At 45.3% G+C, this 13878-nt stretch overlaps 1 protein-coding gene across 1 annotated transcript; it reads right to left on the bottom strand.

Annotated features, from left to right (window-relative positions):
* Positions 1-3246: 3246 nt before the first annotated feature.
* FASLG (Fas ligand) lies at positions 3247-10349 on the bottom strand. Its single transcript, XM_023754017.1, has 4 exons — positions 10005-10349; positions 9381-9426; positions 5149-5205; positions 3247-4226 (listed from the first exon to the last, which is right to left on the bottom strand). The coding sequence occupies exons 1-4, from the start codon at positions 10347-10349 to the stop codon at positions 3832-3834; spliced, it is 843 nt and encodes a 280-aa protein (XP_023609785.1). The 3' UTR covers positions 3247-3831.
* Positions 10350-13878: the final 3529 nt, after the last annotated feature.

The raw sequence follows: 13878 nt of genomic DNA, 5'->3' as shown, positions 1-13878 counted from the left end.
TCAAAGGCATGTGAGCAGGGCTCAGACCTAGAGGTCTGAAAGTGGCAATACCAGTACGACGAGCTGATGGCACATCACACCAGCTCATCTCAGGGTGTGGGACCACTTCCTCTTTGCTCTGGTACCATTATCTAGAAGGGCCTATAGATTAAAAAAAAAAAAAAGAAGTAAGAAAGTCCAGCAAACTTCTTGATGGTTGGAGCCAAAAGAAAAGGAAAAGGATGAAGAGGACTTCATTGTGAGAACACAGCCCAGCAGCCCAGCAAGGTGAATGCCTCTCTGGCTTTCCCCATGAGGTACCTGGCCAGAAACCTGACCTCATAAAGCAGCTGAATCAACAGAAGAGTTTTAGAGAGAGCAGGTGGCATACCCCAACCTGAACCTTTGGCTTTGTTCATTAGTTTATTCAACAAATATTTACTGAGCATCTTCTAATTGACACTTTCAGCTCTGGTTACCTGGCAGTTCTCATCACCAGTCTCCTGATTAACTCCTGGTAATGCCAGGCACCAAAGAGATGTAACTTGGTTTCCAATGCTATGGGTTGGGATGCATGGTTTTTTTTTCCATCTGCAGCCTCAGTCTCCCATCGAAAAATCTATTCAAAGCTGGAGAAACATTCACACACATTCATGAGGCAACACTACTTTAATTACTCTCAAAGCATACCCATGTAGCCAAAACTGAAAGACACTTGTCTTATAATCAAACATTTATACATTTATTGAACACCTAGTATGTGCCAGGCATGGGGTCGGGTGATGGGGATATGGGGGTAAACTAGGCCAAAAAAAAATGTCTTGCATTTGGGACATTTAGCCTAGCATTAAAAAAACACAGATATTTTTAAGTGGTCAAATAAATATAGCCATAAACCTGGCTAAGGAAATGGGGCTCCTGTGTGGGGGGACAACCTTCCGAGATGTTTGTCTCTACCAGGAGACCAAGAAATGCACCCATTACTGGAGGAAGAAAGATGGTAAAGAAAGGTTTGGTTTGGTTTGTCTTTTGGTGAAAAGGGCTACTTGAACATATGTACATGCTGGACATGACTTCATAGACAGGGATAGTTTGAGGACCCAGAGAGAGTTAAATGGGCCACGTAGAGGAGAGGGAATGAGTCTAGTGCACAAATGGAGAGATGGTCCTCTTCTCCTACTGTATCAGGAGGAAAAGAAGGCTATTCAGAGGCAATGGGTTTTGGGTTCTGGTGGTGGGAGTGGGGTTCCATGGTGGGTAGGGGGGGCAGGATAGGGTTGGTTTGCAGGAGGGAAAGATGGGATTTAATTGTCTCAAACAACGGAAAAGCATGCTTACCATGGAACTGAGGAAAAAGTGCTGGGCCATGTTGAATACCCATTTGAGACCTGTGACCACTGATATAAAGTAATGGTTCTTTGCCAGGAGTAATTTTGTCTCCTCGCCTCAGCCCAGTGACATTTGGCAATATCTGGAGATAGTTTTGGTTATCTGCACAGAGGGCTAAGGGAGGAGGGCAGGAATGCTGCCCAGCATCCTACAATGTACAGTCAGGACAGCCTCGCAACAAGAATTATCTAGCTCGGAGTGTAAAGTGATGGGAGCGTTATGTACAGACCCTCCCTGGAAAGCTACACCAAGAGGCAATGACTCTCTTTGTGGGCAGAAATGGGGCCACAGGACAGGGTGAGAAGGGGACTTCTTTCCTCCTATCTTTGCATATCCTTTAAATTTTGTACAATGAGCATCCATTGCCTATTCAAATCCATCCAAAGGAAAAAAACAAATTAGTGATGATACATAATTGATTAGCTGACTTCAGTAGATGAGTGATTAAAAATAAAATGAAACCAGTCTGTTTGTGTAATTTTTCTCCTGCAACATCCAGCTGCTAGGATGCCAATGTAGAGAAAATGGGATTTTCCCAAGAGGAATACAGTGAAGGAAACAGAATATTGGGGGTTGAGGGTCTTTCCAAGATAGTGATTGTAATGACAGATGATAGAATCTAAGCCAGACAGAGAGGAGTGAAAATAAAGAAGCTGATGGATATGCAAGAAAATAATAGAGCTCATTAATTAGAGGTCTCAATATGGTAAATATACTAGTATACATATTTATATATTAGGGGATATATATATATACTAAATGCCTGATGCACAAAATTCGTGCAAGAGTAGGCCTTCCTTCCCCCAGCTGCCAGCACCGGCTTCCCTCTGGCACCTGGGACCCGGGTTCCCCTTGCAGCCCCAGCTTCGTCCAGAAGGTTGTCTGGATGTCTGGCCTAATTAGCATAGTATGCTTTTATTATTATAGATATATAGAGATAGATAAAACATTGAAGCAATTTAGCTGGAATAATAGGAGATGATTTGTGAAAATAAAATGCCTGTAATACGCAGTTACAATCGGCCCGAGTTTACACGTTTCCCGCACTCCACTGCAAATCTATATGAACCGAGTTAAAGAAGGAAATTGTGAATGATCAAAGTGAAAATGCAAGAAGCCAGGTGTTTAGATGAATCTCTCCAGAGCAGTGACTTCTGGAGAACAAAGTGTCTCTCACAGAGTAGCTTATAAACAATGGTACATCTCTTTTTTGACATTCTACTATGTGTCAGATACTTTATGTACATATCAGCTCTTTTCTGTCTAAGAGAGGTCAAGGGCCCTGCACAGTGAATACATAGCTAATAAGTGGAGGAATGAAGATTCAAACTCAGGTCATTTTAGTCCAAAGTCTGTGCCCTTTCCACTATGCCTCCAGGAAGAGACAAGTTGTCGTCAAATCTATGGAAAGTTGGGTGAGCTTAACACCGGCAATAATACCAGCAATGGAAACTTTGAATCATGGAAGACAGAGAGGGAAGAAAATACAGAGAGGGGACGAGAGCCTGGCAAAGTGCTTCTCACCCCAGTAAATTCTCCTTGAAGTGGCCTTAAGTCATAACGAATTAAGAAGCCATGGAAGGAAGAAAGACTAAGGAAAAAAGCAAAATCTTTCTGACTTCTAAAAAGTACATCCATATTTCTTATCTGTATTCTAAAATATAGTTTTTATTACATGTATTCTTTCCATTTAAAATGCACAAAATATATATAAATATTGGTTATATTATAGGAAAACAGCATCACTAGGTGACAATCCAAGATTAGAGGACTATTAGAATTAGAGTTGGTTGCCAAGGAGCATTTGAAACCGACACCAAATGCATCCCATATTTCCCTAACATGTTCTTCCTATTTAGGTAATCTCACACACACACACACACACACACACACACACACACACACCTACAATTGCTTTGGAAACATACATGCTGTATAGGGAATGGACTGCATCCCCCACAGATATCCCTAGCTTTTCTATTTGCATCACCTGGGAGCTCAGGCTATGGCTTGAGAAGTAAAAATGCTGCCACTGGGACACCGGCCTTTCAGTCTCTTGAGCTTAGTCACCTTCTTCCATCCCTTACACCTGAAAGACAGCCTCCCTGAGGTAGACAGTAGACCCACCGCAAGAGGTGAGTTAGAAGGTGTCCTTTGCAATGTGCCCAAACACTCTTGGCCTCTGAAGCTGAGTGTAGAACACCCCGGTAGCTGCTTTAGCCCATCTTGCATTTTGACATGCAGCCCAGAGTGTTATGTTCACCAGCTATTTTCCTCATCCTGTCTGGCTCATGGACCTTGGGCGAGATGGGGAACCGTAGACCTGCTGGACTCTGGTCTCAGAATCCTCTTGGTTTATGTCTTCTCACTTGACCTCAAGTGGGCTTAAGAAGACCCTCCTTCAAGACAACATTCTCAGTGCCTGTATCAAGGAGCCACAATGGAGAGAACCCCAAAGTGCTCTTAGAGCTTATATAAGCCAAAAAATGTCTTAGACTCTTCAAAATTCACCAGAGAGTACTCAGACACATTAACATATAAATGGTCAGCACTGGTGAGATTGAACACCGCGCCCAGGTAGCTGCTACGGGCCCACATCTGGCCGGTAGTGCAGTAGTCCATCATCTTCTCCTCCATCAGCACCAGGTCCTGGGGATACTTCAAGTTCCTCATATAGACCTTGTGATTCAGGGGCTGTTTCTTGCAGGACTGACCCCGGAAGTACACTTTGGAATACACGAAGTACAGCCCAGTGTCATTGATCACGAGGCTGCTCTTCTTATACTTCACCCCAGAGACCAGGGCAATTCCATAGGTGTCTTCCCATTCCAGAGGGATGGATCTTGAGTTGGGCTTGCCTAAAACCAAGTCAGAGAGGAGCTTTTAGCCAGGGATGCTCATGCACCCGACAAACTAAGCTTCCAAGGCAAAACTGTGGACCTGCCTTCCCTTGAGCAAAAGGTTGTGTGTGTGTGTGTGTGTGTGTGTGTGTGTGTGTGTGTGTGTGTGTGTGTTTTAATCCAAAATGACATAACCCCCATAGAGCTGGCTAAGGGGTCAGACTCATCCATCACTAAATTCCTTCTGAGACACACAGTGGACAACAATATATACCCTTAACCAATTGCAGTAAGAAGTTAGTGAGAGGAACTTGGCTCTCTGGAACAAAGGTTCTATGATCTTCAGAAATAGAAGGTTAGGCTCTAGGGTCCTTCCAGGAGGGAAAAAGCCAAATCCAACAAACTCTACAGATCTAAAGTTGGAAAGGACCTCAGGGACTCAACTCCTCACCTGCAGTCCCCCTCTTTGGGCTGAAACCCTCTTCCTCTGTGTCCCCACATCATGCACACACCTTAAGCAGAGAACCTCTCCAGTGTTGAAGTGCTGACCTGTGTACCTCTTTCCCTGTTGGATTTTAGGCTTCTTGAAGGCGGAACCACGGATTGTTTCTCTCCATGTCCCCAAGGCTTGGCACATACACATGCATGTGCTCTATAGAAGCCTGTCTCCGCACTGGATCATTCTGCCTAAATAATCCCAGGGACAGTGGCACACACAGTCTGTGATACTCATCCACTTCTCGGGTGTGTATGAACTTCCCACAGGGACTGCCCCTACCACATCGCTATCAATCATTTCACTCCACGACACAACCACTGGCTGAAAGTCCACCCGTGCCGGGACGGGGCCTCTCCTCCAATTATCAGCTCCCCCAGAACACAGCGATGGAGACCGACCAGCTGTTCTACTTCCTGCCTCTTGCACCTTCCCGATACACACCTGTCAAATGGGCCACTTTCCTCTGCTCCCCTTTTTCAGAGCTTGGATTGGGGTGACCTGTATCGTAGAGAGATGAGATATAGAAGTAAAAATGAGATATTGACTATTCTTTTGGTGGAACTCTAAACAGGACATTTAAATAAAAGAGATTTTTTTAAAAAATGCATAAATGGCAACAGTCTAACACATACTAATGCAAATCCAAACTGTGGAACTCATAGCCCCCGTATTACAGACAGGGAAAGGTAAAAAATAAACCAAATTAAGGCAGACGTAGGCATGTTATACTGTTACAATAAAATGACATTCGTTAACAATTTCATTCATTCATTAGGAGCTGTCATACCAGTTACTGCATTTAGAACGTGCCACAACCCTTTCAGCTGTAGAGATTCCGGTCCCACCTCGTAGATGGCAAAATGAGCTTAGAAGTTGGGTGGCTTGTTCAACAAGACCCTACTACTCAGGGTCAGAGTGGGACCGACACTGGGGAATCCTGACTCCAATCCGGCACTCTTTCTGCTCTGGCTTTACTGTCCCTAAGACTCAGCAGGCCAGAGGGTGAAGAGGACTGCTAATTCACCTCCTGGCTGCTAGGTCTTCCCCAAAGGCATTCTACAACCTGCCCCAAATTAATTATCCTAAGGCTCAAACACCTTGAATGGATTCATTGAATGTATAACTGTGCATGGTTCCCCTAGAACTCCTGGCCTGAACATGCCCAGCTCTCTGCCTCTGTGCCTTTGCTGATGTTGTTCCTTCTACCCAGAATGCCCTTCCAAACAGATCTCTATGTGATTGCTATCAACCCTATAAATACCATCGAAAATACCTCTTTCTTTGGGGCACCCTCCCAAGCCTTTTTAGTCAAATAGGATTTTCCCTTCCCAGAATCATCCTGTCTTCACCTCTCTTGTTCACTTGGATACCTACCCCTTTTCTGTGAAAACTGTGTAACTTGCCTAACTCTCTCAAATAAATGGTAAACTTCTTACTACAGGTTCAATCCACCAGAGTATTCAGGTCAGTTTCTAACACAGGGCATGTGACCAGTAAATGTTTGCTAAATTACATTGAGGAGTTAAAATAGAGAATAGTTCTCAAAATAGACACTTCTCTGGCTTCAAATATTTAACTGAATAGAGCTATGGAGCTACCACTTAGCTAATGAATGGAGCTAAGACATTGGAGAAGGAGTCTTAGAAAGGTGCATGAGAAGGCCTCAACAACTGAGAACATTCCCTGAGCTCTTGCTACCTCTGCAGCCACCCAAGATCACCCACCATGAATGAGGTGCTAGTGAACAGGAAAGGCGAAGCTGACTCTTGCCTGCATTCCTGCACCACAAGCCGTCTGTGCAGCTCATCTGGCATTAGGCCATGTTTTGACAGGAAATGGTGCATATCTTTATAGCCCTCAGAGAGCCTTGTATGGTATAGTTCTCATAGAAAGCGCTCAGTAAGATTACCTGCTGGATAAATACTGGAATAAGGAAACTAGAAATATAACCCATACTTTGGTGATGACTGTTTTCTGCCCCAGGATCTTTGCACATGCCATTTTCATTGCTGAAATGCTTTCTCCTACCCTCCCACGGCACTACACACACACACACACACACACACACACACACACTCACACACACACACACACACACAATCACAAGACCTCCTTGGGACTTTCCAGACCATCTGCCTTAGGCACACTCAGCACGCTTTGGAAAGATATGGTTTGTTTGCCCGCTTTGGTTTAGCTCCTCCAGCTTGCTTCAAGCTCAGTGAGGGTAGGTCCCTCGTCTCTCTTGTTCTCAGTGGTCACCCCCAACCCAACACCCAGCCTGGCACATAGGAAGCACCCCAAGAACATTTGTAAATGAATAAACGAGATAATGAATTAACTGTGGCAAAATGGAACATGAAAAAGATGTACATAAAGAAGCTTAGTGCCTCCCAGAGGGAATCAGTCACCATGCTAAAATATAAATTCTTCCCAGTTCTTTGCTAAGAACATCAAGATATAAAAATATGCATATATGTATATAGTCAATATTAAACTAACGTATGTTCTTACCTAACACTATAGAGTGCACACTCTCCATGACATTAAGTGTTCTTCTAATAGCTGCTGTTTATTATGCTGTCATCTCAATACACCATGGTGCATTCAACTAATCTCCTATTAATAGGTATTTACATTTCTTCCGAATTGTTTATTATAAATAGCCTTGTAAGGAAGTGATGAACATCCTTGTACATAATTTTTCAGGCACAGCTCTAATTATTTTCTAAAGATAAATTCTTTGTGATACGTTTACAAGGTAAATTAACAGTTTTGATCTTTTGATATATGTTTCCAAACTGCTCTTCAGAACTTACAGGCCCCTGGCTGTCCATCATGTTTCAGCAGCCCCTTTCTCTCATTTCTTCCCAGCTGGGTTTGTTTTTTCCTAATTTGATGGATGAAGGTGGGTATCTCTTATTTTAATTTGCATCTCTTATCTTATTAGTAAAGTTGTTAATTTGATTTCCATGTGATAATTAACCAATGTTGGGTCCATCTGGGTTGATCTGGAGAAGATGATTGTTCTGGGGTTGGTAGACCTGACTCATCTGCTCGCTTGACTTTTAATCACTAACATGACTCCAGAGAGTGGGTGAAAGATGAGTAATTGGGTACCAGTTTCACCAGCCACATTCCACTGATTTTCAAATCTATTTTAGCCTAGAAATCTACTAGAGGCTTTGTTTTTTTCTAGCAAAAATTTCTACACTGCTTGTGCCCATCTGGACTTTCTTACCCTTAGGGACTTGGACCCAGAGCTGGGGACCAGAGCCTCCTGAGGTTGGCTCCTACATTCTAGGCAGCAGGGCGATTTGGATCACCTGAGCAGGCACTTCCTGAGGAACGGGGTCCCCTTACTGACTGGCCAGTGCTGCCTTATGTTTTCTTCCCAATTTCTAATAAGATTTACTTACTGTCTTCGCAGAGGCATCTTTCTTCCCATCTATATTTCTCATTTCATAATCATCATAGAGAGATGGGAGTTGCCTTATTTCACGAGGCATCAGTCCATATACTGGAAAGCCCTGTAGGTCCACACCAGTGGTATGGGGCACGTGGCCTCATCTGCCTGGTGTTTTGTCCCTCTTCTGAAAAATGAGATGACTAGACCAGATGCTATCTAAGCTCCCTTCCTATTCTAACCAAGTCTAAAGGTCCATAAGTCCTAGGTTAGTCTCTCTGTCCTAAATCTGTCTGCCCACAGTTTCCAAAACTATATCCGGAAATGTGATGAGGTCAATGCTCAACATTTTGCCTTCCTCCTGTCCTGGATCTCATACAAAGAATTTTCCTTTATTATTATTTTTAAAAATATGTTTTTATTGATTTCAGAGAAAGGGAGAGGGAGAGAGAGACAGAAACATCAATGATGAGAGAGAATCATTGATTGGCTGCCTCCTGCACACCCCACACTGGAGATCGAGCCTGCAACTCGGGCATGTGCCCTGACCAGGAATCGAACCATGAACTCCTGGTTGATAGGCTGACGCTCAACCACTGAGTCATGCCAGCCAGGCCTTTCCTTTATTATTGAAGATAGTTCACAATGACCTCTGTAGTTGAATAATGGCTGTCGTCTTCCCCCAATCTTTCTAGTGACTGCAAAAGAACCATCCTAATGTGGACGATCAATTCCCCACTTTTTAAAAGCTTTGGTACTCCTATTAAATGCTTTAACTAAAGCTTGACTCTTGATTAATCTCTTAGAGAATTTAAAGAGAAGACATTTCCTAGAAACATCTCTCTCTCTCTCTCTCTCTCTCTCTCTCTCTCTCTTTCTCTCTCTCTCTCTACCCCCACCTCTCTGGGGAGTTTCAGCCACTGCCCTGTGCCTGGGACCCAGGAGGCCTGAGGAAGGAGACTGACCTGGAGCCAGATGCTCAGGCGACAAAGATCCAGGGTTGAAGAGGTGTGTGTCTCTTCCCAAAGTTAAGTGGAAATTATTTTTAATTGTGGGCAGTACTCAGATATACTTATTTTGAACAATTAACTTGACTTCATAGTTGAGGGCAGCTCAGAGAACCAAAAGGACCAGAGATTCAGAATCAGCCAGGATTCCTATTGTAGTAGAATGTGCCCGAGAACAGATGCAATTCACAGCATTCCACCCACAGGGCCCAGCTCTGAGGACCATCTTTGGAAACTCAATCTGCACGCATAAAAGGACTCACCTATTTGCTTCTCCAAAGATGATTCAATATGCCTTTGGCTGGAGGACTGACAAAGAGAAAGAGAAAAGTCGTATAATAAATATAAAGTTTCCTAAGCAAAGGAGACAGAATTGCTCAATATACCAGGCTCTGGGAAAGCATCTACACACCTCACAGCCTCTCCTACCTCGGACTTTGGCCGAGCAGCTGTGTCTCCCTGTGCCCCAGCTTTGTGATTTGGCATACTTCTGACATTTTTAACTCTTTAAAAAAAATTTTTTTTTTAGTTTGGCCATTTTCACAAATTCACTTCCAAGTGATGCTCAATGTTCCTTTTCCTTGCTTTACTAAGGACGTGGCTCACCAGGCTGACTTGCCATCTCAGAAAGGAAGAATGTAGCTGCAGCCTCTCATGACCCTGATCCTCTACATGATAAAAGATATTCCTTTTACTTATGTGAGCCTCCAGTTCTCTGTCCGTAGCACAGAATGGCTAAGACGGTCCACCTCTGAAGCAGGAATAAGGGACTGAAGAGCACTTTGCAAGGAAGACCGTGGTCCGCGTGGACCAGGGCAGCCTGCCACCATCCACCACACAGAGCTGTCTCAGCCCAGCACTCGGGCCCCAGCAAGCACAGGGCTTACCTCTCTGAGCTCGGCCAGCTCCTTCTGCAGGTGGAACAGCTGAAACATCCCCAGCCCCAGCACAACCAGGGCCACCAGGATCATGAAAAACATCACAAGGAGACACAGGCCTGTGTTGTGGTCCCTGCTCTTCTTCAGAGGTGTCAGTGGCAGTGGAGGCAGGGGTGGCAGTGGCGGTGGTGGTGGTGGTGGTGGTGGCGGCGGTGGCGGTGGCCTCCTCTGGCCAGGTCTTCTAGGCACCGAGGAGGGACAGGGGAGGACTGTCCCTGGAGAAGTCCAAGGGGAGGGGGCCCTGCTGTCCACCCAGTAGATTTGGGGGTACGGGTAGTTTAGGGGCTGCTGCATGGCAGCCACAGAACCTGCAAAGGGCGTACCTCCTTCTCAGTCCCTGGAGTCCAGGTGTCACGAGGGGACATCTGCTGCTGACTGCTCGAGAGGAGGGAGCCGGCGCCTTCTTTATAGAGTTTCCATGGTTAAGGGAAACACCTCACTTTGGTTCTCTCTTTCAGCTTCTCAGAGAGACACCCACTCACTTTGCATCTGAAGCTGAGAACCCTCAGGAAGCTCAGCGCAAACCCTGGGAAGTTTCCACCCACAACGTTCTGATGAAAGCCTGCACTGCCCAATGGCTGCACGAGCGCCGGCGAGGCTGGCGGGAGGCTGGGCGGGCCCTGCGAGCAGGTAGCACCAGGTGCAGGCCCGTGGCTTCAGCTGCCGCCCAGCTACGGGCGCAGTGGCCATGGGTACATCCAGGCACCGAGGGGGACGCCGTGGAGTTGTGGTTGGAAGCGTGGCTTTCACATCTTACCTTTTACATGAAAGACTCGTCCCCTGCTGTCATCCTCTCCCTGCACAAAGCCTTTGTACCTGACCTTCCAAAGCACCATAATCTACAGTGAAACACCGGCCCCACCCACTCGCCAGAGAGTCCACCAGAGGCTGCAAACCAGCGGCCCATGTGCCTTATGGAACCACAGACCTGCTTTGCTTGTGCCTCGCAATGTGTTTTCTTTTCAGTGGTTGTCCCCTTATAAAATTGGGATATTTCATAATAAACATCTATTTTCTGTTTTTGAACATTAGAATGTTGGACACCCTGAAGGCCATCTCTGCAAATGCAATCAGCAAGATCTGGGCACCAGCTGCCCCCCTTCCCCATGAGACACGTACTCCAGGCTGCCCAACCTGCACCCCTCCTCCCCACAGCCAATGCCGTCCTGGTCCCCAGAGCCGTTCCTGTTTGCAGGGGCTGTTATGGCTGGCAGGTGAAATGCCAGTTTAATTTGAATTTCAGATCAACAGTAAATGATGTGTAGGGTTAAGTAGATCCTAAATATCACAAGGAATATAAGTTTTAAGAAGTATTCATTGTGTATGTGAAATTCAAATTGAACTGATTGTCCTACTTGTTTGTTTGTTGGTAAAGATGGCAACTCTACCTGGACTGGCCCCACCCTTTCCTCTGGCCTCAGATACCATTTATGTGCCAACAACTTCCCAGCTCAGCTTTGGTCACAGTCCTTCCTATAAACCATATAAACCTCCCACAAACTCTTACTCTCCATTCTACTGGAGGGCCGCTTTTCAATGTCATTAGCTGCTCTATCATGCTTTGGCATTTCCGTGACTATCATTCTGGCTCTCCCCCTGTACCGAATCAACGCCAAACCTGTGTCCCTGCCACATTCTGCCCGCCCCACCCCTCCCTATACAACCTCTAATCACCTGAGGTCACTCTTTCTGGTGACAACTTCAACTCCTCTCTCTTCTTCTCTCCCTACATTTAACGAGTCACCCAGGACAATTGTTTCTCACATCACACCTTCTCCACTCCCATTCTTCCTGCTGCTATTTTTGTAATCTCTCACCTGAAATACTGCAATGGCTCCCTAACTGGTCACTCTGCCACCAGCTGTTCCCAAACCCAAGACTCCCTGCAAAATGCTACAAGAAAGATGTTTTGAAAAACAAATTTAGTTCTCTCACTTTCTTGCCTAAACCTTCTGTTGGGAGGTTCAATTCCAGTGGTTTATTCATCACATAACAACTTTTTACATAGAGTCTTGTTCTGGGCTCTTATTTCCATTTCATTGGTTTGTTTCTGCATCCCAGGACCAGGGTCACACGGTTTTCATAATCATGGCTTTGTAGAATGTCTCAAGAGCTAGTTATGGCAAAGTTCCCCCTTTTCGCTCTTCTTTTTCAAATTGATTGGGCTACTTAAGTATATTTAATCTCTCCTGAAAAGATTAGGACAAAATAGTATCATGTTCCTAAATGTTCTAGAGCACGATTAACTGTAATTGCAGTAGTTTGGGGGGAGGGTTATTTTTACAATGTTTTTTCCCTGATTAGATTTTCCACGACCTTTAAAATTTTTCTCTAGGATGGTTTCCTACATTCTTTCTTAGATTAATTGCTTGACACTTTGTAATTTTGTTGTGATTATACATGGTGCCCTGTTTTCTGTGCTATTTTTCCTCTCTGTGGAGGGCAAGATGACCCAGGGATCCCCCACCTCCCGGGATTCATGCCTTTTTATAATACCACTCATATTCGAGTGGTAGTTTAGGGGGACATACATTCCCACATCAGACATTCCCCCCCCCCCCAAGATTTTTCAATGATGACTCTGTCTTCTCGCATCCAGAGCCGTTTTAGAGAAGTCGGTGGTCCATCCAACTCCCATTCCTTTTTAGGCGTTTTGCTTTTTCCCTCCACAATGTGAGAGGCAGAGCCAAGACTCTTTCACAGCCAATTCTGACTGCTCTCCGCAGGCTGTGCTGCTTCTCTGTTGTTTTTGCAGAGGCCCCTCTCTACTCTCACCTCACAAGATCTGATTGGCTCGGGAAAATTTGCAAGGGGTAGAAGATTTGTTTTCTCACTTGAGTAGGTAGGTAGCCACCGCTTGCTTTATGCTTCAATTTGATCTCTTGTGTCCAAGAGAATGGCGACTTTGATGTCCTTTTGTAGTCTGGAAGGATGAGTTGGGGGATAAGCTATGAAGCATCGCTCTTGTTTCTCCAAGTTACACCAGGTTGAGGGGAGAAATCAAGAGAGAGAGGATGACAGTGGCAATGGGGCCAAAATGATCCTTCAGCCCCACCCCCCAAAACAGGATGATCAGATCCAAGATACACCCTTTCTTGGCCTGCCCCTGTGGATCACTCGGAGGCTGGTCAGGAAAGCAGAAGCCACTCCAAATATGCAGAGGAAGGAAAGGGTTAATGCAGGGACTGAAGGCTGCACGGGCAAAGGTCAGGGAGGTCACTGAAATGCAAAACCTTGAAATGAAAAATTTCTGCTACAGCCAATAGTTTTAGCTGCCAGCAGCACTCAAGTGGGCGATTCTTAGGAGGGCATGACAAAGCTCAAGAAACACACCCCACCCCTGTGCCGTCTCCCACATGCCTTTCAGCAGCTGCCCTGAACAATGGCTCCTCCTCTTTCACCTTCCAATCTCCTGCAATTGCTTCTCCATTGTCAGGACCCAATCAGGATTCCACTTGCCAGGGAATGTAGAAATGGTAATATATAGGCTCCTAAGGACAGGGAGAGCACTGGGCATTGACAAATTATATGTGTTACACTGTCTGTCTTGTTCAAGGGTGCAGTCTCAACCAATACACATGGACTGAATTAATGAAGACAGGAGGGTCCCAGGTCAGGAACAGGACTCTTCGGGAGGAATGGAAGATTCTTCCGCAACCTCAGTCAGTGATGAGATGTGCCCCATCCCCGACACTCTGCAGGTGCTGCCGGCCTGCTGCTGACTTTATTTTATTGTGGAAGCTTGACAACATTCACATTCAAGTAGAAATCTGACCATGCTGGTCTGCTGTGTCAAACAACACTCTTTTTTATTTATTTATTT

Source organism: Myotis lucifugus, unplaced genomic scaffold, assembly GCF_000147115.1.
Source record: "Myotis lucifugus unplaced genomic scaffold, Myoluc2.0 scaffold_54, whole genome shotgun sequence".
Lineage (NCBI taxonomy): Eukaryota > Metazoa > Chordata > Mammalia > Chiroptera > Vespertilionidae > Myotis > Myotis lucifugus.
Note: the sequence above shows the minus strand (reverse complement) of the source record. Positions and strands in the feature narration are given on the sequence as shown.

Excerpts from the sequence above, each read along its gene's own strand:
- FASLG (XM_023754017.1), bottom strand. The coding sequence starts at position 10,349 with ATGCAGCAGCCCCTAAACTACCCGTACCCCCAAATCTACTGGGTGGAC. Across the intron at positions 9,427-10,004 it reads AGCTGGCCGAGCTCAGAGAG|TCCTCCAGCCAAAGGCATAT; the intron begins GTAAGCCCTGTG and ends TCTCTTTGTCAG. Across the intron at positions 4,227-5,148 it reads GAAAGTGGCCCATTTGACAG|GCAAGCCCAACTCAAGATCC; the intron begins GTGTGTATCGGG and ends ACTTGGTTTTAG.